The following is a 26,042-nucleotide window of genomic DNA, read 5'->3' on the forward strand; positions in this document are numbered from 1 at the left end:
ACTTGGGAGTGGAAAGCTGTGCCTGAACATTGGTGGAATTGAATATCAGAGTTGCTTCCTTATGGGACTGACGCAGTGAGGGAAGGGAAAGGTTTAAACTTAAGATGAAAGTCCCTGAGAGCACTGCAGAGCATGACATGCCAGCTGGGGGCAGGGGACCTGGCTGTTGTGGGAAGGCTGTTCTGGCTCACTGGCACTTGGTGAGTGAACCAGCCTACGTCCAGACACAGCAGCAAAGCCATACTTCTGATTTATAGCTGGGACTGCATTGTCAAGATGCCAAATGTGTTTTCCCCTGGCGCAGCCACTCTTCTCACCAGGCACACCAAGAGCATAACTTGCAAATTCCCAGCCCTCCATTAACCCGACACAAGTGGCTGGGACTGACACCCACGCAGGCAGCTCCTCTGCAAGGCTCTGCCATCCCAGCCCCTCCTGCCCATTTACACCACTGCAAACCACCCTAATGAGATAACCCACTGGAAATTTCTGCGTGGATAGACTCCACTAAGAAAACCAATGCAAACCAGAAATGCTACTGTTTCGGTGTTCTCTGTCCCCAGCTGAGACACCCAAGTCAAACACATACTGTATCAGTCAGCTAGGAAGTGGGAATTTTGACTGGCCAGAATGGGCTCCCTGACCTCGAGAGGCACTCTCTGTGGTGAACCTTGAGCAGCAACCAAGGGAGTCGTTTCTCTCAAGGAAATCTTCAGACACCCATAGCAATCTGCCAGGATGACAGGTTAGGAAGAGCCAGAGTTGCAGGCCCCAGAGATTTGCCTGCAAGCTCCATCTGAACTCAGTACAAGTACAGTCCTGTGATTTCAGGAACTGAGATGCACCAGAGGCTGCTTTGGCTGAGATTACAAAACCAGGAATTTTTTTATCAACAGAGAGATGGTCTTCACAAGAAGGGCTTCGGTGAACCCTGAGAGGCACCTAGTCTGCTTCTCAAGTGGCTGGCGTATTGTTTGTTAAATGTGGAGAACTGCATATTGGAAGGAAGATAATTAGAAGGAGGGGGAATTTGGATGCAACAGCTTAACTAGCATTTAAAAATCATTTAAAAGTGTGAGCTAACAGTCTGCTTCCCTGGGATCTGTCAGCAGATCATTCCTTATTTTGGTAGCAACTTGATAAAAAGTGAGAAACAGAGAAGGCAGAGCACTGTATCTGACAATGGCCAACATAATTAATTGTACAAACTGATTACAACCACCTTTACATAATTTAGAAAAAATCTACAGAGTCAAGAACTGAAAAACACATTTCATCAGAAAAGGAAAGTCTGATCATCATCCTCTGATGGTTTCTATCCCACTTTGCTTAACTGTATTGCCTGCTCAAAGCAAGTTCTGCAAGGAACAAGAATTCATTAGCTCCTGCTAGCCTAATAAATATCCGAACAAACATTTACACACAGTTAACCTATTGCTAAATAAAACATGGCAGCAGTAATGTGAGTGGGAGGTACTTCTGGAGCAGAAATGGCTTACCATGACAGTGAAAGGACTGTTGGGAATGTCCACCCCACCAAAGCGGACATAAATCACATAGGTTCCTGGTTTGGCAGCAGTGTAGAAGATATCGTAAGTCCCATCCTCATTTTCAACAACATCTGCTTCAGCTTCTGTCCCATCTGGCGTGAGGACTGTGCACGTCACTTTTCCCTTCCCTGCTGATTTGGCATCTACCACAAAACCAACCTCCTCACCAGTCTTCACAGTGGGTGCAATTCCAGGACCTAGAAGGCAATTTTCATTACAGGTGTTCACAGGACAGTTTTCCCAGGCAGACTGCCTGTGAGGTGCCTAGGGAGCATGGCACCAAGACATTGGTCCCAGGGAGCCACAGATGTGGTTTTGGGAGCAGATGTACAACAAGGGACATTTGTAAAATTGGTCAGCACAGTGCTATGCAAGAGCTGGCTACTGGTTCTCTTTCTCCTCTGCAATCAGAGAGGCTGGATGGGAACAGAGAGGAAAAAAGCTAAGTTTGAAGAAAGCAATGCCTTAACCCATACTCTTATCATCCTACTCCTTTATGCAGAGCCAAAGACCCTTTCTTCTGCCAGCAACTTGGCTGCACTGCTTTAACATAAACCTCCCTCTGTAAGCAGCTATAAAAGGGCACAGTAGCAGCCATGGCCACATTTCCTCCACCATTATCCACAAATGATTTTCCACTGTTCTACCACACATCTCAAAGAAAGAACATCATGCAACAATGCCAAAATTGTAGCAATCAGATCTAGCTTGAAGAACACTTTGTTTAAATGAGAACTATTATGTCTTATTTACAGTAGTACATATTGAATACTCCTGCTTGTTACCAGGTAAATGGCTCATTTTCAAGTGGCAACAAACCTGCTGGTTTAATACCTTGGCAGTATTCCAGCACTTACTCCTACAGTGATTGTATTTCAGCTTTACAGCACTGAATCAGAAGCACTTCTTGGAAATGGGAAATTTTAGCTGGCATCTGGCAGTAATTTCCATCTCAGTTACTTTGAATAGTTAGTGACTTGTGTTACTTGGAAGAGAATCAGATTTACCCATTACGGCATCTTTTACACAAATTTTGAGGCAAAGAGGGTATCTCTTTTTTTCTTCCATTGTGTCAGGAATGTATTTCTGTTTAAAATAACCTGAAAGCAGCCAGATCCTGGACAGGCCTCAGGTGCGCTCTAACTGCACAATGCCCAGGTCCAGCACAGTGCCCACACACTCTCACAGATCTAAAACAACAGATTAGATTTTCCTGTTCCATTTGGCCTTGCCAACTTTATTTATTTATTCTACAATCAAGGGACTTAATGTTTAGTGGTATTCTTGTAACTAGCCTCTGTCACTTCTACTGCCTGCCACAGCCTCCTGGGAAGTGGGAGCACGCCATGGTGACCAGCCCAAAGCCACGTGATGAACACCTGTCCCTAAAATCTGTGCGCTCCTACAGCAAAAATCTGGAGTTCTCTACACCAAAGCAATGATGTTTTGAGTCATAGTAGTATCTTATCTTTGGGTTCTCTCCTTCCCAAAAGCCTGTTCAGACCCAGGCCAATCTTGACCAGAAAGAAAAGCAGCAGAAACCTCCACTAATATCATCCAGCCTGAATAGGCTTTGCTAATATAGATGCACATGACCTACTTACATCCTCAGAATTAATTCTGTTGTAGCTTGCAATGAAAAGCTTCTCACAATGCTCACTGTGCAAGGAGCATAATGCAGTGGACACATACATATGTGTTATTTCTAAATCAACCTCACTGAAGTTCTCAGCTAGATTTATTGATGCCAAAATAACCATCAGACAGTTGCATCTGGCTGTTTGTAACAGCCCAGGCAGTCTGACAGATTTTGTTAGAGACTGCAAGAGATGTCCGCTCACTCACAGGGTGGACACTACTTTATCTTTAGGAACAGCCCCTCTGTAAGAGCAGCCAGACTACAAAAGTCTCAAGCGTGTCTTCTACACCCATCACATCCACTGCACCATGCTCAGAAGGCAGCTTTACACCCAGAACAAACAGCAGCAAAGAGAGGAGTCAAACACTCACCTGTGGCTAAACACTTGCTGGCATCCCCAGCTGGAGATGCCCGGATCCGATAGGGAGAGGCCGGGATATCATCTCCACCATACTTCACGCCAATCGTATAGCGGCCTGTTTTGTCAGGGACATAGGTGACTGTGTAAGTGCCATCCTTGTTGTCATGAATGTCCACTCTCTTGGGTTTGCCCTCTTGGTCCTGAGGAATGCAAACCAGAAGATTTAAGCACTATGAAGGTTTTGAATTTCCTTAGCTGGGCATCAGATCTGTTCACAATCATACTTAGGTGTTCTCAAGCAGATACAGAACTGCAGCTTTTTGAAGTTTAAAGATATTTTGCTCAAAGACTAGTAACAAAAATAGTTAGGAGCAGAAAGGTATCAAACCACCATAAAATAATCAGGGTTATCATTAACCACTCTTTGGTCAATATGAGAATGCTTACAAGAGCAGCAGGCCATTTTAGTGAACTTAATATTAATTTTAAGTAGTTCAGGCTTCACTGTCATACTGCTGTTGGAAATGAAGAACATTTCCCAGGTCCCTGAGGCACAAATGGGCAGTCACACTGTGCAGCTCTGTCCTGCATAAGTGGTGGGTAGCCTTGGGCAGCTGCTCCCTGAAAGGTCTGAAGGCAGGGGGAAGCATTACTGGAGTTTGCTGTCATCCCTCCTGCATGAGGCATCCAGCTTCTGGCCCATTGCAAAGTCTACAGCTAAAAGCAGGTCTATCCAGCCCCTTCAACTACCATTTCTAATCAGTTGCAAAGCACAAAGCATTTTAGAAAGTCTTCCAAGCCTGCTTACAGGGAATCATATGTTGACTCCATTTTGTATTTTATTACTTAACACTGTCTGGGGTGCATTATAAGTGGCAAAGGACTTGAGATTTTTAGGTACAGCACAAAAGAGCTTACTTCTTTCAGGAAGGCTTGTGAAACATTTGACATTCAACAGCTCAGAATAAGAAGCAAACAAATGCTGCCAGAAGGATCACCTATGCACTTCTACCATACAGGACTTGTGGAACTTGATCTTCAAAGCCCCAGCCAGGCTGAGAGCTCTGATAAGCACTTTGGATCCTTTAAGAGCACACCTGCATGCCAGAATTAATGGCAACTGCTTTGGTGTACCTGAGCAGGCATTGAGACACAACAGGAGCAAGAATGCAGAAGGGCAAGTACAACCAGGCATACCATGACCCAAGCATGCCAGAGCTCAGCTATGTGCTTTATGGTCCACTATCTAGATACCTTTTTGCTAAGGCCACAGAGTCTAGGCACCAGAAATTTCAGAAAGAGTAGTAACAAACATAAATCAAAACATTCCTGCAGTATCTCCTTAAGTAGCTTATGACTTCTGGCAACATTGAAGGAGACACTGTGTGGTAACTTATCATAACATGATGCTCAGAGTGGTCATTATCTCATGGCCTTGCTGAACACTGCTAGATGACTGCCTCCATTTCAAATGCTAGTATTTTCATAATCTTAAAAGAAATTACTTATCTCATTTTGTGCATTTGTGGAGTATAAGGTTAGGCAAGAGACAAACAGAGCATATCTGATGACTTTAAGACAGAAGTTTCACAAAAGCACTGTCAAGCGCTTCACAAATGCAGAGTGCAAGACTTTCCTGTACCGGACCTTAGGATCCAGTCAGCAGCCCAGTCTCCAGGACACTGGGTATGTTAGGATAAAGCTGTGGCCACTTCTGAAAGGAGATACTCATGCCCACCTAGAAAACATGTTTCCTGTCCTGTCTGGTTTTGTTACTTACCGTGATCTGTACAGCCAGAAGTCCCTGCCCAGCATCCTTAGCATCCACAGAGAACTCCACAGGCAGACTGGCTAGAATGCCATAGGAACTGAGCCCTGGTCCACTTGCTGTCACTTTGCTGGCATCGTATGTAGGAAGCACCTTCACCTTGAAGGGACTAACAAGAGCAACTCATGATTTCCCCTCCTCCCAAATCAATGGCTGATAGTTGCTGCAGTACACGCTGAGGTACATGTTGATACAACCCTCTTACACTGTCTGCTGCTGGTGCAGTGGGCTCAAAACACCATTGAACCCTGAAGTTGTGCAAGGAGCTGCACTGGTTAAGTAGAAAGGACCACAGCCACTCATGTACTAGGAGAACATAGAAGATTCTTAAATCTTCAGTTCTCCAAAGCTTCTCTTATCACCTTACCTGCGAGGGATCTCTTCATCAGCATATTTGACAGTGATCATGTAGGGTCCCTCCTGCATAGGGGTGTACACCACCGTGTGGGTGCCATCTCCATTGTCTACCACATTAACAGGTCCCACAACTCCTAAAAAGGCAACATATGATTTTCTCAGCTTTCCTATTAAAGGACAGTCATTTGCTGTACAAAGCTATAAGATGCACTGCTTATTTACAGCTGGCAACAAATTTCAATTTTTTTTTTAATGAAAGCAACAGGCATGTATTAATGATCAGTTTCCCTTATTTTGTATTCAAAGCCATTTACTCAAGATAGACTTTTTATCCAGTGCTCTCTGGGCTCCCATCTTCTTGCTGTAAATAAAAGCTAATGCGAAAATACTGGAGAAAGATCTGCCTTTCGGTACAGTCTAGGTCAAGAGCAAATGCTAAAAGTGCATTGAAGATCTTTCAAGACAGAAAATGAGTAATGCTTATAATTGTCTGAACTATCATTTACAAGATTACTTATTATTACTAGGATTCACTGCACAGAACTGAGCCCTAAAGCCAATTGGTGTGTAACATTCACCAGCTGAGTCTTTCACAATCAGGTGTTTAGAAAGGCAGGCTTGCTGCCTAGGCAAGAACACCATGCAAGCTGCCAAAGACCTAAGAAAGTAGATCAATTATTTCAATTTGCATTAAGCTAAATCTACAACAGATTATGTCACATATCAGTTCAGATCAGCACACAAAGCAGACTACAATTACAAGTGGGCTGCAAAACACAGAAAGGATTAGTAGTAGAGCAAGCACAAAAGAAATGTATACAGTTGCCATGCACAGCCTAAAAGCAACACCGTTGGTTCCCACTCCCTCCTGCAGATGATTCTTGCTGCTGCCAACCGGATTTCCAAGAACCACAACTGCCAGTAGTTAGCGAGAGTTCAAACCTGTCTCAGTGTCACCCTTTGGACCACCTTTAAAGAAATCTGAAATTGCTTTCAGTGGGGAGCGCCATCCCTGGGAATCCATCTCATCTGCTAGAATTAAAGAAGTGTTACCTGCAGGGCACATGCAGAGCAAGACCTGACACTCCAGTGGGGAGGCAGCTCTCACCTACCAGTAAGGTGAGACTTGCAGCCAGCAGGTACTTGCTGCCAAGATACTGTGCCACTGAAACACAGCTTTCTAGGTTAATGCAAACACCATAAATGCTATCACTCGAGGACCTTGTTGCTCTCTAGGGACCACTGCACACTTTCACCATGATTCAGGGACTCCTGCAATCTACTGACACAGGTTTCCCAAGTAACTGTTCATATGTTAGACTTTGGATTTACTGTTTGATGTTGAAAACTTAACACAATTGTTCACCTGTGATGGTTATTCACATCACTTCTCCCAGCCATAAAGATTAGGTGATTAGGCTAAAGTCAAAGACACTGGCCACAGCAGACCTACCTAGGACACAGCTCTTCTTTCACAGAATGACATGTGGGTCAGCTGCCAAGGGGCACTTGACAGATAAACAAGACCAGAGGAAAACGCTCATTCAAGTGGTATCACCATATTTGCAAGCAGGGCCAGGACCATGTTACTTGTCCAAATGCAGATATGGGCAGAGCCAGATAGAATACTTTGGGTTCTTACCTCTGGGACCCATCACCACCACTTCAAGAGGCGCTATTCCTGCCTTGCTGGTGTCTACAGTGAAGGACTGGGGGATTTTGGCTCGAACAGCTGTCCCCAGACCTGGTCCTGCTATCTTCACCTTGCTGGGATCCACAACATCCTTCACAGGAACCTTGAAAGGACTGCCTGGAAGGTGACATAGTAAATGTTAAACACCACAAGGTTAACAGAGAACAAAAGGTCTTTTTTCTCCACTTTTCCTTAGGCATTTTTATTACTATCCCTCTGGTGCAGGCAGGAATGACAACCCCACAGACTCCACACTATCCCTCTGCTTCTGTAAAAGCCAGAATTGTAATGATGGTGCTTCTACATTTTCACAGAATTGTTGACAACAATTCTGTTGTGACCCGTCTGCCTCTCACACCTCAGGAGAAAAAAAATAAATGCGAAAGAAACCAGAAGTGTGAACGAAGTATCATGGAGGCAACATATCTCCTTATATCTTACTAAGTTCAGTATGTCAATAAAGAGAATGAGAACAACAGGAAACATCCCCTCTTACTGCAGAACAGGATCTTTAATGCACCCACATACCAATTTTCATGACCCAAAGTACTACACACCACTTGTGCATAGTACCAGTTATTTGTCAAGGGTTAGTGCCCTTTTTCCTATTCCACTCATCTGTGTCCATTTGAGCAAATGCCACTGCCTTTTCTGCCTGAGTTCTGAAGAAAAGCAGAAAGCCAAAATCACATCAACATCCCAGAGCACAAGACGATGCAGCCAACAGAGAACTCTGAGTCCATAGTTTGACTTCTCCCCTCTTCTGAAAGCCACTGAGCAAGAGCTCTTACCAGGAATATGCTCTCCCCCGTATGTGATGTTAACATCGTACTCTCCTGGAACATAAGGAACATACTCGGCACTACAACTCCCATCTTTGTTATCTTTACAGCTAATTTTAGATTCTGAAGGTCCTTCAACAGTTATTCCAAGGCCACCAATTCCTGCCCCTCTGCAAGACAGAAACATATTGTTAGAACCACCTGCTTCTAAAGCAGCTTGGTAGCCTTCACATGCTCTGGCTGCATTTTCATCCTTTTTGGAAATGTGGTATCCTGACTTCCAATGTTCAGTCTTCAGCACATTCTAGCATGCAAAGCTGTTCAGAACTACTTCACTCAAATTTTCCTAGAATTTTCTCCTCAGGAACTATAAATTCCTAATGTCGAATGTTTGCAGAGCAGAGTAGAGGAGTAGACACATAGTCAGCAGCTGGACACAGCTTGGCCTTTTTATAAATATTTGTACTGAGTTTAGCATCCTGCACTGCATACATCACTACACTCCTCCCCACCTCAGATATCTACCCCTTCAAGATCAAACAGGCCCCATCACCTGGTGACAACCGAAAAGGCATTTGGCTGATTTGTGAAAGCTTCTGTAAGTCCAGGTCCTTCTGCCTTCACACGTGATGGATGGCAGCCCTCTGCAACATTCACTCTGAAGGGACTATTTGGCACAGGCACACCATCATATGTCACACTGACTGTGTGTGGACCTGTTAAAGAAGAGGGAAATGTTTTCTCAATTCTCTAAATGTGCTCATCACTTAAATAATTCTACAAGATGCTACAGATTTAAATGTCAGTATATGGGTAAGAATTCATCTTGGATTTCACAGGACTTCACTAGTGTTTTGTTACTGATATTCCATCTACACACTGTTCTTCTAAAGACAAGTTACCATAAAATTCAGTTCTTAAAGTTAAAATAAAGCTACTTCCTGCAGAATTAGCTCCTCTACTAGCAGACTTCTTGCAAAGATGCCAACAAGTTACTGGCAGACCTCAGGGGTTTGCCAAATGAAAGTGGCAGAAGAACTGCTTGCTCTTGGTTTTCCCCTTTCAAATAAAACAAGCCCTGAGGTTACCCTTTTCAAATGGTGTGTACTCCACTGAATATGTTCCATCAGCATTGTCTTGGATGAGACAGTCTGTGGGGGAGCCAGATGGGCTTGTGATTTGTGTCCTGATGTGGTCACCACCAGCCTTAGTTAGAGGTCGAGCATCCACAGTGAACTCAGTTGTAGCTTCTCGGAAAATATCTACAGGAAATGTTTTGAAGAGTCACTTCGAGAAGAGCATATATTCCAACAACAAAACATTTGGTGAAGTAGCATGATAAACAACTTGTTTGGGAACATGAGACTCTTGTCTGTCCGAGAATCACCATGGAAACATACAAGGCTTTTACAACTTTCAATGCTCAGAATACTCAGAAAGGACTTCAAGTCCTACAGATTCTGATAACAACAGTTAGTCTCACCTTTTCCTTCAACTCCTGGCCCAAACACTTTAACTCTGCTTGTGTCCACAGCTGGCTCCACTTTGACCCGGACTGGGAATTTAGGCACTTGCTCTCCTCCGTATCTCATCTTGATTGTGTACATGCCAGCTGAGAGTGGCACGTAGGTAACAACATAGGTGCCGTCTTTGTTATCATCGATCTGGACCTCTGCTTTGGAACCAGTATCTGACACCATGTCCACCCACAGGTCCCCAGGACCCGCTTCTGTGCAGTCGACATTCAGCAGTCCCGCCTCGCCTACTTTACCACGCTCCAGACCTGGGCCTGTGGCAATGACTTTAGAGACATCAAATGGCATTTCTATATCTGCCTTGAAGGGTGAACCAGGAATGTGAACTTCTTCAAAGAGGATGTTTACAAAGTACTCTCCAGGCTTTGTAGGCAGGTAGGAGACAGAGCAGGTTCCATCGCCGTTGTCCGAACATTCAATTTTAGCTTCACACGGGCCTTCTACTGTCAAGCCCAAACCTCCAGTTCCTGCTCCTTTGGTATCTATTGTAAATTGGGCTGGTTTTCCAACAAGACCCCCTCGAAGACCTGGACCATGAGCTTTTACCTAAGAGAGAATATGCAGTTGAGCTAAACAGCCTTTTCCACGTTATTGCCAGAAGACTTCCTAGATAGACTTGTTTGTATGTGGGACTTGATCAACAGGCTCTTAAAAAGACACAGAAGGCACTGTCTCCTTTGCCACTCAGCCCATTTTTACTGTAAAGCTGGTACTTCTCCTCCAAAGAGGTTTCTAGGCAAAGGATATTTATAATCTCACCATAGCTGTTTTTATATAGCCATGGGAAATAAAAGGTGGAAATGTTACAATATTTGATGGCTATACGTATTTTTTCTAGAAATATATTTCCTTAGGAAAAAAGCATCTTAATACATCAGAGATGCTTATACTTGAATTTGCCACACTGTGCAGGATGCTTGCCACATTTTTGATTAGTTCAACTTTTTTTTTTTTTTTTCCTAATACAGTGTTACAGGAATGAATTCTTCGAGTCATGGAGGCTGCAAAAGGAATCACTGAGCACTCTGAGTAAGGATGCTCCTGGGTATGTTTTGACCAAGACCAAGCCAAGTCTCATGCAATAGCCCACAACTCAGTTTTCAGGTATCAGTTGCTGTTGCAGCCCTATACTGTTCACTTACCTTGGAGGGGTCTGGAGGTAATGTGGCCTCCACAGTGTAGGGGCTCCCTGGGATTGGGTTGCCATCATAACTCACATCCACCACATACAGCCCTTCTTCTCGTGGGATGTATTTTGCAGTGCTGCACTCTTTACCCAGAACTGGTTCCACCAGACATGGCACAGCTTTCCTCATAGGACTGGAAATATTAACCTCCAGTTTACCCTGCCCACCAGCTCCTTTGGTATCAATTACAAATTCCTGATCCTTCCCTACTTCCACTCCTGAAAAAGACAAAACCCATAATACGTTACTTAACATCAGACAGTGGTCCAAGGAATCTTCCATGCTCATATCACTGAGGGAGCAGGTACTGGCAGAGCCCTGCCCAGTCTGCATTCCTCTGCAGGCAAAAAACCCTCCCAAGCCAAACAAAAAAAAAAACAACCAAAACCAAATGCCTTGGTTAATTGACAGCACAAAGCTACAGGGGAAAACAAGCCTGTAAGGTGTGGTCTGACAGTGTCAGAGGCTCATTTCAGGAAAGCAACACTATTTCACAGCCTTAAGTTCTTCCACTTTTGGAAAGCAAAAGGACTGTATGAATGACACTGTGCATTGTAATGGTTTGATACATTTGAACAGCCATCTAGCCCGCAGGGAAACAGATTTCATCAGTGAGTGCTCAGCCTTGTGAAGCATCCAACTCAGTTCACCACAAAGGACCAAACCCCAAACACATTTTCTCCATATTACTATGTAATCTTAGTAAGAAAGAAAAAAACAACCCCAGAAATCTAAATTGAAATTCAGTCCTCAAGAGGACCACCTAAATAAGTGTGGTCAAGTTATAAAGTTGGAGCTGGTTAATCCCCAGCTGTAGCAAGTTAAAAAGGAGATTGTTTTGCCTGCTCCTGCTCCAGCAGGACATGTTTGCTATCACCCAGACTCCAGAGACCCTTCAGAGGCTTCCAGCCCACAAGTACTTACTGTTTTCGAGTCCGTTGACTCTAACTTTGCTTAGGTCTAGAGGAGCAGCAACAGCCACTGTGAAAGGGCTTTTAGGGATAGGATCACCACCGTAAGTTAGCAAAACCTTCATAGGACCCTAGTTGGAGAATTTACATGTTAGCTCAGTTCCTCACTTTGCACAGACACAGCAACACCCAAGCAGTAAATAACCACATCAACTCATCTATTTCATCTGGTGACAGCCAAACTTACTGGTTTACGGACACTAAAGCTCTCGCACCACTGCAGCCCTTCAAAGTACTAAATGGTTTTTATTTAATACAGGAAGAGCAGAAAATACAGTTCTTTCCAACATTTAATTAGACTATATTCAAGCTGCCTGGCAAAGCCTCCAGCTCAGGCTGGCTCCCACCCTCCCAGCACTCAGACCTGACAGCTGAATGAATGTCCCACTGCCCCAGACCAGGTATCCCCTTCCACCATACGGAGACGCCAAAGCTAAGACTGCAAAGAAGCTGTATTATTAGAGCATCTGAAATACCAGGGGTTTAAGCTCTACAAGTCAGAAAGATTAATGCTCTTGTGTATTTTGGCTGGAATGCTGCACAGCCACAGCAAGCTCCAGCCCATGATGTGTGTTCCTTTTATTCTCTCCTACCGCAGTCCATATTTTAGCTATATTCACTGTTTGCTTACTTTTCATTCTTGGCCAATTCTGCTCAAAAGTGAAATACTCACGGATGTTTCATGCAAGCTAGTGAATAGATTCCATGATTATTTTTAGTTGTTTTTAGGAAACATACACACGGGTAGCTGTAGCAACACCACAAGATAGATAAGGCCAAATAAACAGCATTAAACCAAGGCTGGTCTGTGACTTGACGCTGCCCTTCAGGAATTTAACTACCTACTCCATCCTTGCCCTGCTCTGGAGTCTACAGTCTCATGCATAAGCTACTCCTAAGGAACCTAAGAAGGACAGCGTCCAGGAAAGACCTATGTGCTCACAGCGTGGAGGGACAATGAGGCTACTCTAATTACTGAGCAGTCTATTTTCATCTCTTTTTAACCATTGCTCTCCTGCCACTGCAACCTGCGAGCATCTCCTGTAAGCCTACAAGCTCTTCCATGACCCACGGTACTTCTCCAGATGGAAGACGCGAGTGGAAAATCTAGTTTGGACATCCTGGCTTGTTTCAACAGTGATTTTCAGGTGAAATACAGCAATCTGCTGCTGCTCATGAACACATGGAGTACAGAGGAGTGCTCCAATCTGCATACTAATCCTGATTAAACAAGGCAAAGCCTCTCCAAACAGGCACACCAGCCACATCCTGAGATCATGCAACTGCTTTATGGAAAAACAAATGCCAGCTTTATGGTGCTTCCAAGAATTCTGAACCAGCACTATCAGCTAAACAATACTGCAATCTTCCTTATTACTTCACTTTTACATAGCTCCATTCAAGGAAGCTGGGGCAGATGACCAAGTAGTGCATTTGGTTGTTCAGAAAAAGAGGAGCAAGACACTTCTGTCTCAGCACAAGAGCACCTAAGTCCTCAGAAATATGAGCTTTGTGCATTCTGGTGTTCAGTGGCCCTTTACATGCAAGTACATCATAAGGAGAAATACTTCTAGTTATTAGGAGCTTCCACTTTTAGCTCTTTAACAGTGTGCTAGAAAGGCAACAACTTCATCATTTGCCTACTGGGAACTAGTGCAGCATCATCCAAACTCTTTTTTTTTGTCCCTTTTGCACTCCAGCTCCTTTGAGACCAGCAGCTTGCTGACAGGCAGCACACCACAACCCCAACTCTGCAGCAGTCTGTGGCAGCTGCAGCAGCAGTCAGCTCTACTGTGGAGTCTGGGAAGGTTTGCCACCTTTCTTCTTCAACTGGTAAGGTATGGAATGGCAATGTGAGCTGTATTCTACTGCATCAGTATCTCTTTGCCACAGAAAAGAAACCAGTGGCAAGCTATCAATAACTACACCAGAAAAACTTCATTACTGCTTTCCAACTCCCATTGTACTGCAGGCATTAGGGATCCATGGGAACAGGATACCCTGGCAAATTTTTTCTGCTTTTTCCTCTGTGCACAGGCACTAGGGAGGGAGGTCATTGCACTACAGCAACATGAGTTGTTCACTGTTGTACCACTACAGGAGTTGGACCTACCTGCTGTATCGGTGTGTACCTAATAGTGTGGGAATAGTCATAGTTGTCAATGATATCCAGATCCATCACTGCCTCTCCTGCCCCTGAGCTGCTGAACTGCACATCCAGTGGTGCTTTTCCAGCTCCCTTGGTGAACACAGTGAAGTGTGTTGGCTTGCCACTTTCCACACCTGAAGAAAAATGTTAATTCTAATTTACACACAGCTCAAACACAAACTTTTCTCAAGAAGCATTCAGTACCAATAAAGCCCAGTCAAGCAAAATACCAAAGGAAAAGGCATTGTCTCCAACTGCCTGACACCCCACCCCACTGCTGCATCCCAGCTATGCTCAGACATGCTGTAATCATCCTGCGACAGCTCCTCATGATCCAGTACTGGTCACAACACATGAACCCAGTTCTCACCGGTTTTGTTCAGCCCGGGTCCTTCAGCTTTCACTTTGCTGGCATCGTGTGAGGGGTCCACTTTAACTCTGAATGGGCTGGCAGGAATTTCCTGCAACAGAAACACAACTCCAAAAATAACCAGGTCACTTAAACAGACAATAATTTTAAGATAATTCTGCTCTAATTCCACCATCTTGAGTAAAATTTCACTTCACTTAAACATTGCCTTGCTGAGTAACATAATTCAAAATATAGGGCAAAGTTCACAGCTGGAAGTTTGTCTCTCTTGTTTTTTATTTTTAAGGAAAACTTTTTTCCCCTATTTTCCTTGAAAAGTCACTTAGGTTTTTTTCCTTCAAAAGGCCCCATCATGGAAGCCACACTCATGCCAGTCCAACATGCCAGTGTCCCCAACTACTCCTCTCACTTGCATGCATGCAGGTATTGAAAAAAGTTTCCATTTTTTACACCGTTACAGAAACGGTGACCAAACCAAGTGCATGTGAGCTGACATGGAAAGAGGCAGTGGTGAGCTGGCAAATGCATGGTGATGGAAGAGCAGCTAAAGAGATTATCGAAACATCAGGCTGCAAAACGAAGCTTACGAACCTCTCCTGCAAAAAGTACTTTAATAGTGTAGCGCCCGGCAGCAGGTGGTGAGTATTTCACTGTGAATGTATCATTAGCATTATGGATGATGTCAAAATCTATGTCCTCTTCCTCACTGCTGACCACACGAGCATCACACTTAATTCCAACACTGACATCACCTAGGAAAAGCAAGCAGAGGTTTTACTACTGGACAGCATAGACATTGCCAGCCAAACAGCCAGACCATTCCCATGTCTAGCTGTCTGAGTCATCATGTTAACTAACTAAGATCAGATCACAATTCACTGCAACGTTCTGCTCCCAAGGTTTTTCCACTAAATAAGGAAAACCAGCACAGAACAGTACATAATCCCCTCCTTGCATGACCTGTGATTCTGATACCACAGAACAGCCCAGCCTGCTTTTACCTTCTCCTGCATCCGTGCAGTCCACAGTGAAGTGGGTCGGCTCACTTGCTTTCAGGCCAGTTCTCTCCACACCAGGTCCAAACACTTTGACTTTCTGAGGATGACTCCCTTGACCTATAAGGACCTACACAAATTCCCAAGGGTCAGAATCACACACCTCTGCCACACTTGAGATTACAGCCAAGTCAGAGCACTGCTTGGAGAGGAGCTATAGGATAACAGAGGCAAATGAATGGCTGCAAATCTGCCAGGCTGCAGGTGGGCTGATAGGAAACCACCATGTGAACTTGTAAAAACAGAAATATTTATACAAGTGGCTAGATTTCTAAAAAAAATGGAGCAGAAGGACATACATCCTTGAAGTTCACAGAAGGGTTTTATCATCCTAGTTGTAGTAACAAGTAGTTGTGAGTACCAATGTCCTATTCGGCTAGAACTACAAACTATTCATCTCTGTACTTACCCTAAATGGGCTATTGGGCACATTGGCTCCTCCCCAGACAACAGAAATTGTATGTTTGATTGGCTTAACTGGCACATAGGAACAGGCAAACACACCATCAGGCTTGCTCTTGATCTGGATATCTATAGGGTTTCCTTCTCCATCCTAAAAAGCAGTAATACAAGCAGAAAGTTCAGGTACTTCAAAAACGTTTGCATGGTTTGAACAGCCCAAGACTGTTCCAAAATGTGTCAGGCTTTTTTCTTCCAGATTTACAGCTCAGAAGTACTGAAGAAACCTGCAATTTACACTCCTGTAAGTCTTCCTCATCTAACACTTGCTCATTCACACACCATTCTACAACACATAGAAAATTCACAGGCTCAGAAACACTTCAGTGCTTCCAAATGACAACTCAAGGAAATTACACCTTGCTTTGCTGAAGGGACTCCAAGTAAGGAAGCAAAGCCATGAACTTCATACACTTCAGAGCAGTCACTTTTTCTTCAGTTGTTGCCTGACTACATTACACAGATCAAAGCACAGAGATTTGAGTGAATTATACATGGCCAGAATTAAAGTGGTGTGTGAGTAGAAATACTTAAGCCACTTTTCTAAACCATATTAAAGCCCTTTCGCTGCAGTTTCACACAGCTGCCTTTGGGCTTTTACCTGTGCATACATCTTCAGAGGTGCTTTCCCAGCATCCTTGGTTTCAACTGTGAACTCAGCAGGAGTGTTCACTATACAGCCAGTCCTCTCCAAGCCTGGGCCATAAGCCTTCACCTAAAAGAGCACCTCAAGAGTGTTAGTTTGCAGTTCAGAAAGAGAAACAAAACTAAGTGATTTATGTATGAAGACCTGCCCCCTCCACAAACCCCATGAACCATGTGGTACTTCTTCAGCAAGTTTTCATTACATTAAAAAACCACAAGTGTTATTAGAAAAAGCTGAGGAATATCTGGCTGGGTAATACCTTGGCAAATTCAGAGCTTTAAGCAGAGGCAGCTTAAGAGTCTGCTAGCAGAATCCTTTAGAAACATCTCTACTGTAGTTACATCAAATACATGCTATGCCATGGGTGAACTCCTATGCCTCACCTTATCTGCATTGAAGTCTCCTGAAGCTGGTCGAATGAAGGCCATGTAAGGGCTGTCTTTTATGTCCTCATCATCACACATGATGTGCACAGCATATTCACCAGGCTCTTTGGGCCAATACTTAACATCACATGAGCCATCATTCTTGTCATCACACTCAATTTTAGCCTGAGAAGGGCCTTCTATTGCAAAGCCTGAAAAAGGAACAAGTAGGTTCCTTATATTAGGTTTGTGGTGGCTGCTAATTTAACACCACTTCCGCAAATAGCTTTTTGTTAGCCATAACCATGCCTGATCTCTCAGTCACCCTTCTTCAGCAATACAGGAGATAATCCATCTTCCATCATTCCAATCTGGATGTTATCCCACAAAACCACAGATTAACACTCATCACACACACTCCTGTCTCTAGGACTTGCCTTTGATACTCTGATAGATGTTTGTGTTTAGACCACAACATCTTACAGACATGGTTTTTTCACTGTTGGGAAACCGATTATTTCTCATGAGTTCACTGCTAGCATTGCAAGACACAAGTATTTCAGGGAAACTAAGTCAAGTAACATACCAAGAGAGCCAACTTCTGTGCCAATGGACTCGACCACAAAGTCAGCTGACTTGCCCACAACTCCCTCATGCAGTCCTGGCCCCCAGGCTCGCACTTTCTGAGGACCTGCTTCATGACCCACCTGAACTTCAAAGGGGCTACCAGAGAAAAACAAAGCATGGTATTAGAAATGGGGACAAATACAGCATCTATGTTTTCCCTCAGGCATTTTAATGAGTCTTTACATTGGCTTTTCCAAATTAATAGATGCTATCATGTGGTGGCACAGTGCCCAGCAGTGTCTTTCTAGCAAAGAGGTCATCAACCCATCACATGCTTACAGCTTCCACCACAAATCCTGAGTGTCATATACTTGCTCTGCTTGCTATAACTGTGGACACCGAAATAATAGATCCCTTCAAAATCTTACAGCAAAGTCCAAGCTGCATCATCTACCACGTTTTACTAGGTTTTTTAACTCATGATTTCATGTCAGAAGACTGATGCAAATGACCCTTCAGAGCTTTGTCAAGTGCTGCAGCCCAAAAACAGGCTATTAAAAATAAAACATTGTAACAATATACCACTAACTTATCTCGCCAGCGCTTCTTCAGAGGTCAGCATTGCTTTAAAAGCCCACCAACTATGTAACCCACTGAAGGACACAAAAATGCTCAAGAACCTACTTTTGACTCACCTTTTTGGGATGTTTTGCCCACCCCATGTAATTGTGACAACGTACTTCCCTGGTGTGGCTGGGTAATATTCAAATGCATATATACCATCCATAAAGCCTTTTTGTTTCACCAACTCCTCCAAGCCCTCTGTTGAAAGATCAGTTCAACATTGAACTTAACAGTTTCCATCCTGCTTTCAATTACTCAGACAAGTTCATGTTTTCTAGTATTTATTTTAGTTTGCAAGAACAAATTTCTTCCACCAGAAAAAAAAAGAGGTCAGGTTATAGGGGAAGTTAGTTCTAGCTGCCCTCTAGGACAAAGGCAGCAAACACTTCTAGAAGAAATACAGAAGAAAGTATTTCAAGTTACCAGACTTAGTAAGTTCCCTTGTGTTTTATTTTCTTAGTCTGCAGTATGATGTGTGTCATATGTTAAAACAAAAAAGCTTAACATTTGTCAGACTTTGTAACCACAAGTATGCAGGGAATGCCTACTTTTTCATTTTCTTCAAGATGAAGAATTTAGGAAGAAAAGCTTAATACGCTAAAATTTACATTGATAGGTCTGTTGCCTTTTTCCCCTCCGGCCTCATGAAGCCACACAGCCAGAGCTCTGTGTGGAGGAGGTGAAGGCAATACAATGCACCTTTGAGTGCTGCCCCAGGCAGGGGGAGGTTGCAGGCTCAGAGTACCACACAGGGACTGCTGCTGGCAGCCACATGAGCCAGCTGCCCCCGTGCTCCCATCCTCCCAGGCAGAGGGCCACATCCAAAGCTCAGGACCAAGAGACCTGGGGATGAATCCTCACAGATGGTCTCTGTCACCCTATGGGTTCCTTTCCTCCTCTGCCTGTGTGCCCAAGCAGCTAGTGCTACCAGAATACTACTCTGAGCCATTCCCAGCTTTATAAGAGCAGGATTTTCATACTGCCAGAGATCCTGCATGTGATTTGCTTCCACAAATTGGATGAAGATGCAATGTGTACCCATAAAGCTTGGAGGCCACAGCAGGCAGATGCACGGCTCTCCTCAGTTTTGCTAACTGATGCATTGAAATGGAAAGAACTAAAACCAGATATAATCTTACTCAGCCCTGCAGATCAAAACTTTCTCAACAGACACAAAGAACCAATAAATCCTTCTGAAATCTGGCATATTATAGAGATCCCATCCCATGCCATATAGAGACACCACCTCCCTCCTGCTCTTCTTTTCCCAGGCTTTGCTCCTCCCCCTTCTCCAAAACACACGCACAGCACAGATTCACCCCAGCACTCACTTGGTCCCTTTATAGTCACTCCAAGGTCTCCGCTCCCTGCTGCTCTTGTATCAACCTTGAAGTCAGCCGTCTCCCTGATACGGACACCTTTGGGCTGCAGACCTCGACCAGTGGCACGACACGCGTTGGGGTTGCATGCTGCAAGGCAACTTCAGGCATTACTAGAGTCTCTGATCTCAACATACAGGTAGCCTAGCCAGCCAGGGACAACCTTTACTTTAATGTTGACTCAGGGCAACCACAGCTTAGCTTTCAGCACAGGGTTATAGCATTAAGGCAGACAGACTGAAGTCTGCCCAGCTGCTATCTATGCTCCCTGGCTTTTAGGCAGTAGCAGTCAGTGCAGCCAGGGAACACTGATCCCCTCTAAGACCATTTTTTTAGAACAATTGCAAACACTGAAGCCCTGCTGCTTTCCAATTCAACGCCAGTTATCAATACAAGACTTTTACACAGCTATCACAGAGAAATTTACCACAGACGCAACCTTCCTGATGCCTTTTGCATTGAGGCCCACTGCAGTGTGGGGTGAAGGGTCCCTTTTGCAGATAAGCCCCAGTGAACGGTATTATTCTTCTGGTCTTTCAGAAGCACATGACTGGGATAACTGCTATTAGCAAAGCTAAGTTTTGCCTGTGCTTCATTAGAAGATGTTGCATCAACTCCTCCTGCTAGTCACAGTTGCCACTTTCACAGAAGCAAAGTCACCAAGCCATCTGCAGACTGAAGCAGGGTGGGGCAGGAGGGTTACACATGGCTTAGGTTTATCTTGGCCACTTTACTGCAAGCACTTCTCTGGGCCTGCAGAGTGGCTACAGAAATTACGCGCACTTAGGAATAATTACACAATCCCAGCTGTCATGAGGTTTTCAACGCCAGAGACCTGAGAGGTTTGAAGGGACTTACAAACAACCACAGCTTCCCAGCACTGTAAACCGAACATGCATTTTCCCCAAGCACGCCGTGCTTACAGCAGGAGCACAAGTCTGCCAAGCAGCTTGTTAGGTTTTCACTCATTATACAACAGCTTACAGGTTTTCCCCTCACCCCTGCAGCAGCCAACATCACCCCGTGTCCTACACTGGATGGTGTGAGTGGAGATTGTGTGCCATCTTCCAGCTCCGAAAGCTCAGTGGGGACACACAGGAGTGTGGCAGACGTGGAGTGAGAACAACTTGCAGTGCACTTACACAGCTGCCTCAGGCAGCTTGTGGTTAAGCCAGTTTCACTGACTGGGTCACACAAAGCTTCAGTTCACTTGCAACTTTCCTTCCCAACCCCAACAAAACCAAAAATCCTTTTGGCTGCGACAAGCTGCAGGCCAGAAGCTTACAAAAAGCAAACATGACAGAGCATCCTGCACACCTCTTACCAACTACGAAGCCATTAGCAGTGAAGTCCAAAATTCCACAAATGGAGGGTAGCTCAGGAGAGATGAGCAGAGATCTAAAAGCATAGGAGCAGGTAAGGATGGAACAGAAAGCAAATTAGGCATCCATTAAGGAGGAAAACAGTAAATACAGTCATTTGAGGAACAAGGGTGGAAAACAGCAAGACACCGCATAGCTGCATAAATTACTCAAAAAAATTCAAAGGGCAGCTTAACATTTGTAAGTCTAGGCAGAAAAGAAACTAGCAACAAAAGCCATATTACTGTTAGAGAGCACTGGTTTACCCTGAGAGTACTCAGGTTACCCACTGACACAGGACGAAGATGTTGAAAGGTACAGAGAATATAAAAGGCATGATCCAAGCATATTCTGTGATCACATCCAAGGAGAAAAGTTGCCATCTACATTTATATACATTTTTTAAAAAACGTACCCTCTCCAACGAGAACAGTGCAAGGAGTTTTGGGAATTGTCTCCCCAGCAAAAGTCACTTTGACAATGTGAGGACCAGCTTGAACAGGTTTATAGGTGCAACGGTAGACTTGGTTGCCTTTGTCTTCCACTACAACTTCAGCAAGGCTTCTTCCCTGAGGATCCTCCACTTCCACAATCACATCCCCCACACCAGCACCTGCAAAGGAAACAAGCCCAGCTGAGCCTTGGCTTCCCCACTAGCAATAGGCACCCTGTTTCAGACTACCACTAGCTTTCTGGGCTCAGCCAGCTATCCTCTGCTGCCAATTCTAGGCATAACTCTGCATTCAGCTTTTCCTGACAGCAATCAAACACTTGAAGAGGGAGTGCGCAAGACAGCATGGTGGCATTCCATGAAGTCAAACTGACAGAGCTCTGCTGCTCCAGACACAGGATTTCACAACATAGTACTGAATACACATACAGCCTGGTTACCCTATGGGCACCATCCTGAAGCACTTTTATCACAGATCAGACCACAGCTTTACCAGTCAGTTCAATCTCTCAAGCTTTGAAGTGGTTTAGATTAAGAGATTGGACAAATGAATGCTGGTCTGACAAGGATTTTCTGCTGGATTATATGTATTCGCTTTTGTTCAGACTGCTCCTCTCACATCTTATTCAACTCATCATACAACAAAAACAGTTTTCTATACACTTTTTAGAGGCCAGAACTTGTCTTTACATGATTCAGACCACTCCCTCTCCCAATTAGAGACTGAACGTAATACTTCCCTCACTATAACATTTAATTTTATTCCTAAGTTCCCTCAGGCAGAAGGCAATTTCAAATATGCTACTCAGCGTATTTTGGTGCTTAAACGCTCCAAGTAACTGCCCTAAGTAGTTTCACATTGTTCTAAATGAATTAACATTTGTAGCATCTTATTGACTCATTCCTCCAGGCTACAGCATTGGCCTAATAGCAGGTAACAAATAATGTGATGGAGATGGCCTAATGAAGATAGTAGCCCTCTAATAATTACAATAGAGGTTGAAACCGGTTCATCATTGATTTACGAACTCAAAATAGCACTGCAGCAGGTTCTTTCTGTAGAGCTAAACATAGAACACACTATGTGTTGACAATTTGCTCACGGTTTATCCTTCACATTTATGTTCAACATGTCACACTCCTGTTTAAACTGAGAAAGAAAGAAACCAGACAGGAACTTGACTGCTGCTGTCCACCACATTCATGGCAAAATTCTGGGTCAGGCTTAGCCCCCTCTCGCCCCAGCTCAGCTCTGCACTTCAAATACTTCATACACAGCTGAATCCTTCTGAGCAGCCTGGCTTTTATGTCACCTATGAGCTTGATGGGGCTACAAATCCTCATCCACTTTTCAGCTTTTTTAGTTCTCCAAGGCCTTAGGTTCTCACATTTGAGGAAATGCAGGATTTCCATCATCACTCATCCTGCTTACCTGCTGTGTAGATGTCAAAGTAGGTAGGCTTATTGGCAATGTTCCCTGCTGCCTCCAGGCCAGGTCCTTTTGCTGTCACTTTGCTTGCATCTCCCTGGGCTTTGTCAACATTCACTTCAAATGGGCTCTTTGAGATGTGCTGCCCAGCAAACAGCACTGAAACCTAGAGACAGAGAGCATCAGCTTAGACCCACTGGGCAGAGTTCAGACCACCACCATAAAGCCAAGCACAGGGTGAAGCACCTGCATTCCTGACACAAAGCCTCTTTCCCTCAGAGGTGAGGAACCATGCATCCCACAACCCTCATCACATCCATGCTAATGCCGGCCACCTTCTTCAAGTTTTATTGATTAGAGTCAGGCATATCATGGAAGCTTGAATCAGGATGTGCCAATACAAGGTGGATATCCATCCAGCAATAAAGTGGCAGCATTTTATCTTTTCAGGGTGGCTTTGGGGGACAGCCATCCTAGGAAGTGTCAAAGCAACAGGATCACCCATCATAAACCTGTGTCTTTGGGCATCCAGGGACAAAGGGAGGGAATCCTTCTCTGCAAAATCCCTACAGTGTACAGTACCATCAGCCAAGAGACACCTTATAGAAACAACTTGCTGTTTTCATCTGCATCTCTGTGACAACTAACAAAACAGCCTTTGTGAGTTGCACAAAGTGGCCCAGCTATAGCACTTGATACCCGAACACAAATGCACTTCCTCCCAACACATACTTCTTTCCCCCTTGAGAAGGGAGCAGCCCAAAAGCCAGATGGAGAACTAAGGCCACACCAATTTAACTTTTCTTCAGGATGACTGCAGTGGCTCTTACCCATCAGTGAACAAGAAGCCCTCAGGAGCTCATGTTAACAACCAGCAAAGCAGCATGTCTAGCAAGAGACTACTGGTTATTGACACAAAACCCACCTTATGGGGTCCAGTAACCCTTGGAACATACTGTACTGAGTAGGTCTTGTTTTTGTCACTGGACGGCGTTATCTTCGCCTAGGAGAGAAAACACATTCATCGACAAGCTGTGTCTACATATGCCAGCTGAACTTTTTTCTGGTACTGCAATCTATGTCCAGAATCAGCAATGTTAGACACATGCTGCTGTGAGAGCACGGATCCTTGTTATCCCCCTCTTCTCACATGGAAAAGCATGCCATTGATTTTGTCTTTACAAGAGAGGAAGCAAGCCACCTTCTCCCCACCCCATCCCCTTCCTTTGCTGTTAATTGCTCTATTGAAGCAGGCCAAAAATGAGGAGACAGCAAGTCCAATGTACAGCTGTACTTTCCTGGAATGTTGTAACATGATCAAGTGGTGCACTTGGATGAGAAGTTTCTATAAACATTAAAACCAGCATTTTAACTCAAAATGATTCATGGCATCTAAATAGTTGCTTTAGCCATTCTTGCAGAATGAGTAAATGCAGATAGTGATTTAGTGATGTACATTATCTAAAAGCAGGTCAGAGTGTACTTGGCTAGTAAAGCTAAAGCTCTGCAACTACTGGACACTGAACTGTGCTGCTTAGTGCAGGTAGTGACTTTTTTCCAAGGCAATTATGAAGAAAAGCTTGAGGCTTCTTGCACTTCAGATAAACAGTATTTTGGAATTTCTTTTTAAATTACTTATTTGTTAAGAACTGACTCGTGAAAGATGAAGGTTACCGCAAAAACTACACCATTCAGACCAATTTGACTTTTCCGTACGAGACTCTTAACATACGTACCTCCTCTCTGTTTCCTTCTGGATCTTCTATGAAGACCATGAGGTCACCCTGCCCAGCACTGATGGTATCCACCGTGAAGATGGCAGGCTGCTTCACCATGTTCCCTTGAGGCTCAATCCCTGTGAGACAGATACAGAAGAGCTCATTAGCTGCTGCCACAAAACCTGGAAGACAGTTTGGAGGCTACCGAAAAGGTGTTGGACCCATTCTCCCTTGCAAGCCATCAGAATCAGTTTCCACAGACTCCTGCACGTCATGTCTTTACCTTCTGCCCATAGCATGATGCTCACAATAAGGCCTTCTCTTACCAGACAAGCATTTTTAAAAACTGGTTGAATCATCAGCACTCAACTCATCTTAAAATCTCTGACCAAGTCAGGAACCCAGCTGCTATCTGGATTCAGGTAAAAGCAAGTTACCCTGACAGGTACTGAGGGTCACCCCTGCTGCTGGTGAGTGCAGCACAGATGCTGACAGCAAGTGGGATATGAGCATTAGCTGCTCTTTAGGAGCTGCTTTGCTTCACAGAGCTAAATGCTTAAGTGTGGTACACCACAGGATGGGTGACTAAAGAGGCAGGAGAGAAATTTTGGGAAGCTTATCTGTGGAAGCATTACTCTACAGCCAAGAGTAAAAGACTTACTTTAAGCAAGGTAATTTTTACCTGTACTGCCCCATCTTACTCCATTTTCAAAACCCAGCTGTACTTACTGCTCAGATTTACTACCATATTCTTTGAAATCTGCTCAGACTACCTCACCAGATTGTAAACTGTACAAATGGCATGCAGGAACCTCTTAAAACTGTAAAAATCTTGCTATTCAGTGTGGTTTCCACTTAACTTTTAATCAGTTTCCTTATTCCCCAGCACAGTGCCTGCTACAGCACGCATTTACCAGCAGGGTTTCATCACCTCCCTGCACACAGTCCCAGGTCATGACATCTGTCATGGTGGTGTCAGACTGAGTGGGTGTAAGAACTTGCCAAGGTTGCTGATTCCCGACTAGCCCAAACACACATACCCTTCCATCCAAGGCAATTACTCCTTGGCTGATTCATAAAATCGTGGGCACTACTGCTCCATAGCACAATTAGTGGAAAGTGCAGCTGAGAGATTATGAAGGAAGTGGTTGTGAACAACAGAATTCCTGAACTTGTTTATCTTCAGAAAACAGTAACTTGAGAGCAATGCAAGGAAGATCATGTTTTTGCTAGGAAATCTGAGCATTCTGATAAGGTGTTAACAACTGACATATTAATTCTTTCAAATTAAGCCCTAGTGAAACTGCTACGAATTTCCTCTGTGTCTCTCCAGTCCACCTCACAAGTATTAGGATATGGTATTCAAGTTAAGTATGCCACCTTCTGCAAGCACAAGAAGGATCGATTATCCTCCTCTGAAGACAATTTTGGCCAGTTGTAACAATTAGTTACAACACTTCCTTAGCCCACACTTCTAGATTTTACTATCTTATCAGTAGTCTGCTTTGGGTGGTTAAATGAGAACTTCTAGCGCATCACTGATGACCTGCACAACTATACATCCCC

At 44.2% G+C, this 26,042-nt stretch overlaps 1 protein-coding gene across 6 annotated transcripts in view; it reads right to left on the reverse strand.

The window, feature by feature from the left end:
* FLNB (filamin B) overlaps window positions 1-26,042 on the reverse strand; it is a 70,802-nt gene that overhangs the window by 17,198 nt on the left and 27,562 nt on the right. For 5 of the 6 annotated variants that reach the window (XM_066326709.1, XM_066326707.1, XM_066326708.1 and 2 more), the window contains exons 5-29: window positions 24,495-24,613; window positions 23,684-23,761; window positions 22,762-22,924; window positions 21,294-21,491; window positions 19,470-19,607; window positions 18,210-18,336; window positions 17,534-17,670; window positions 16,966-17,159; window positions 16,538-16,651; window positions 15,887-16,030; window positions 15,424-15,547; window positions 15,014-15,174; window positions 14,423-14,513; window positions 14,017-14,186; window positions 11,857-11,974; window positions 10,888-11,150; window positions 9,694-10,291; window positions 9,299-9,472; window positions 8,764-8,926; window positions 8,220-8,380; window positions 7,378-7,545; window positions 5,746-5,869; window positions 5,331-5,487; window positions 3,561-3,750; window positions 1,500-1,747 (exon numbers count right to left, since the gene is read on the reverse strand). In XM_066326709.1, coding sequence (XP_066182806.1) covers window positions 1,500-1,747; window positions 3,561-3,750; window positions 5,331-5,487; window positions 5,746-5,869; window positions 7,378-7,545; window positions 8,220-8,380; window positions 8,764-8,926; window positions 9,299-9,472; window positions 9,694-10,291; window positions 10,888-11,150; window positions 11,857-11,974; window positions 14,017-14,186; window positions 14,423-14,513; window positions 15,014-15,174; window positions 15,424-15,547; window positions 15,887-16,030; window positions 16,538-16,651; window positions 16,966-17,159; window positions 17,534-17,670; window positions 18,210-18,336; window positions 19,470-19,607; window positions 21,294-21,491; window positions 22,762-22,924; window positions 23,684-23,761; window positions 24,495-24,613 — 4,322 coding nt within the window. Of the gene's footprint in view, window positions 1-1,499; window positions 1,748-3,560; window positions 3,751-5,330; window positions 5,488-5,745; window positions 5,870-6,677; window positions 6,768-7,377; window positions 7,546-8,219; window positions 8,381-8,763; window positions 8,927-9,298; window positions 9,473-9,693; window positions 10,292-10,887; window positions 11,151-11,856; window positions 11,975-14,016; window positions 14,187-14,422; window positions 14,514-15,013; window positions 15,175-15,423; window positions 15,548-15,886; window positions 16,031-16,537; window positions 16,652-16,965; window positions 17,160-17,533; window positions 17,671-18,209; window positions 18,337-19,469; window positions 19,608-21,293; window positions 21,492-22,761; window positions 22,925-23,683; window positions 23,762-24,494; window positions 24,614-26,042 lie in introns of all 6 variants that reach the window. The other variant, XM_066326711.1, reaches the window with a different exon arrangement.

The sequence above is a fragment of the Sylvia atricapilla genome, chromosome 11, assembly GCF_009819655.1.
Source record: "Sylvia atricapilla isolate bSylAtr1 chromosome 11, bSylAtr1.pri, whole genome shotgun sequence".
In the NCBI taxonomy this organism is placed as follows: Eukaryota; Metazoa; Chordata; class Aves; order Passeriformes; family Sylviidae; genus Sylvia; species Sylvia atricapilla.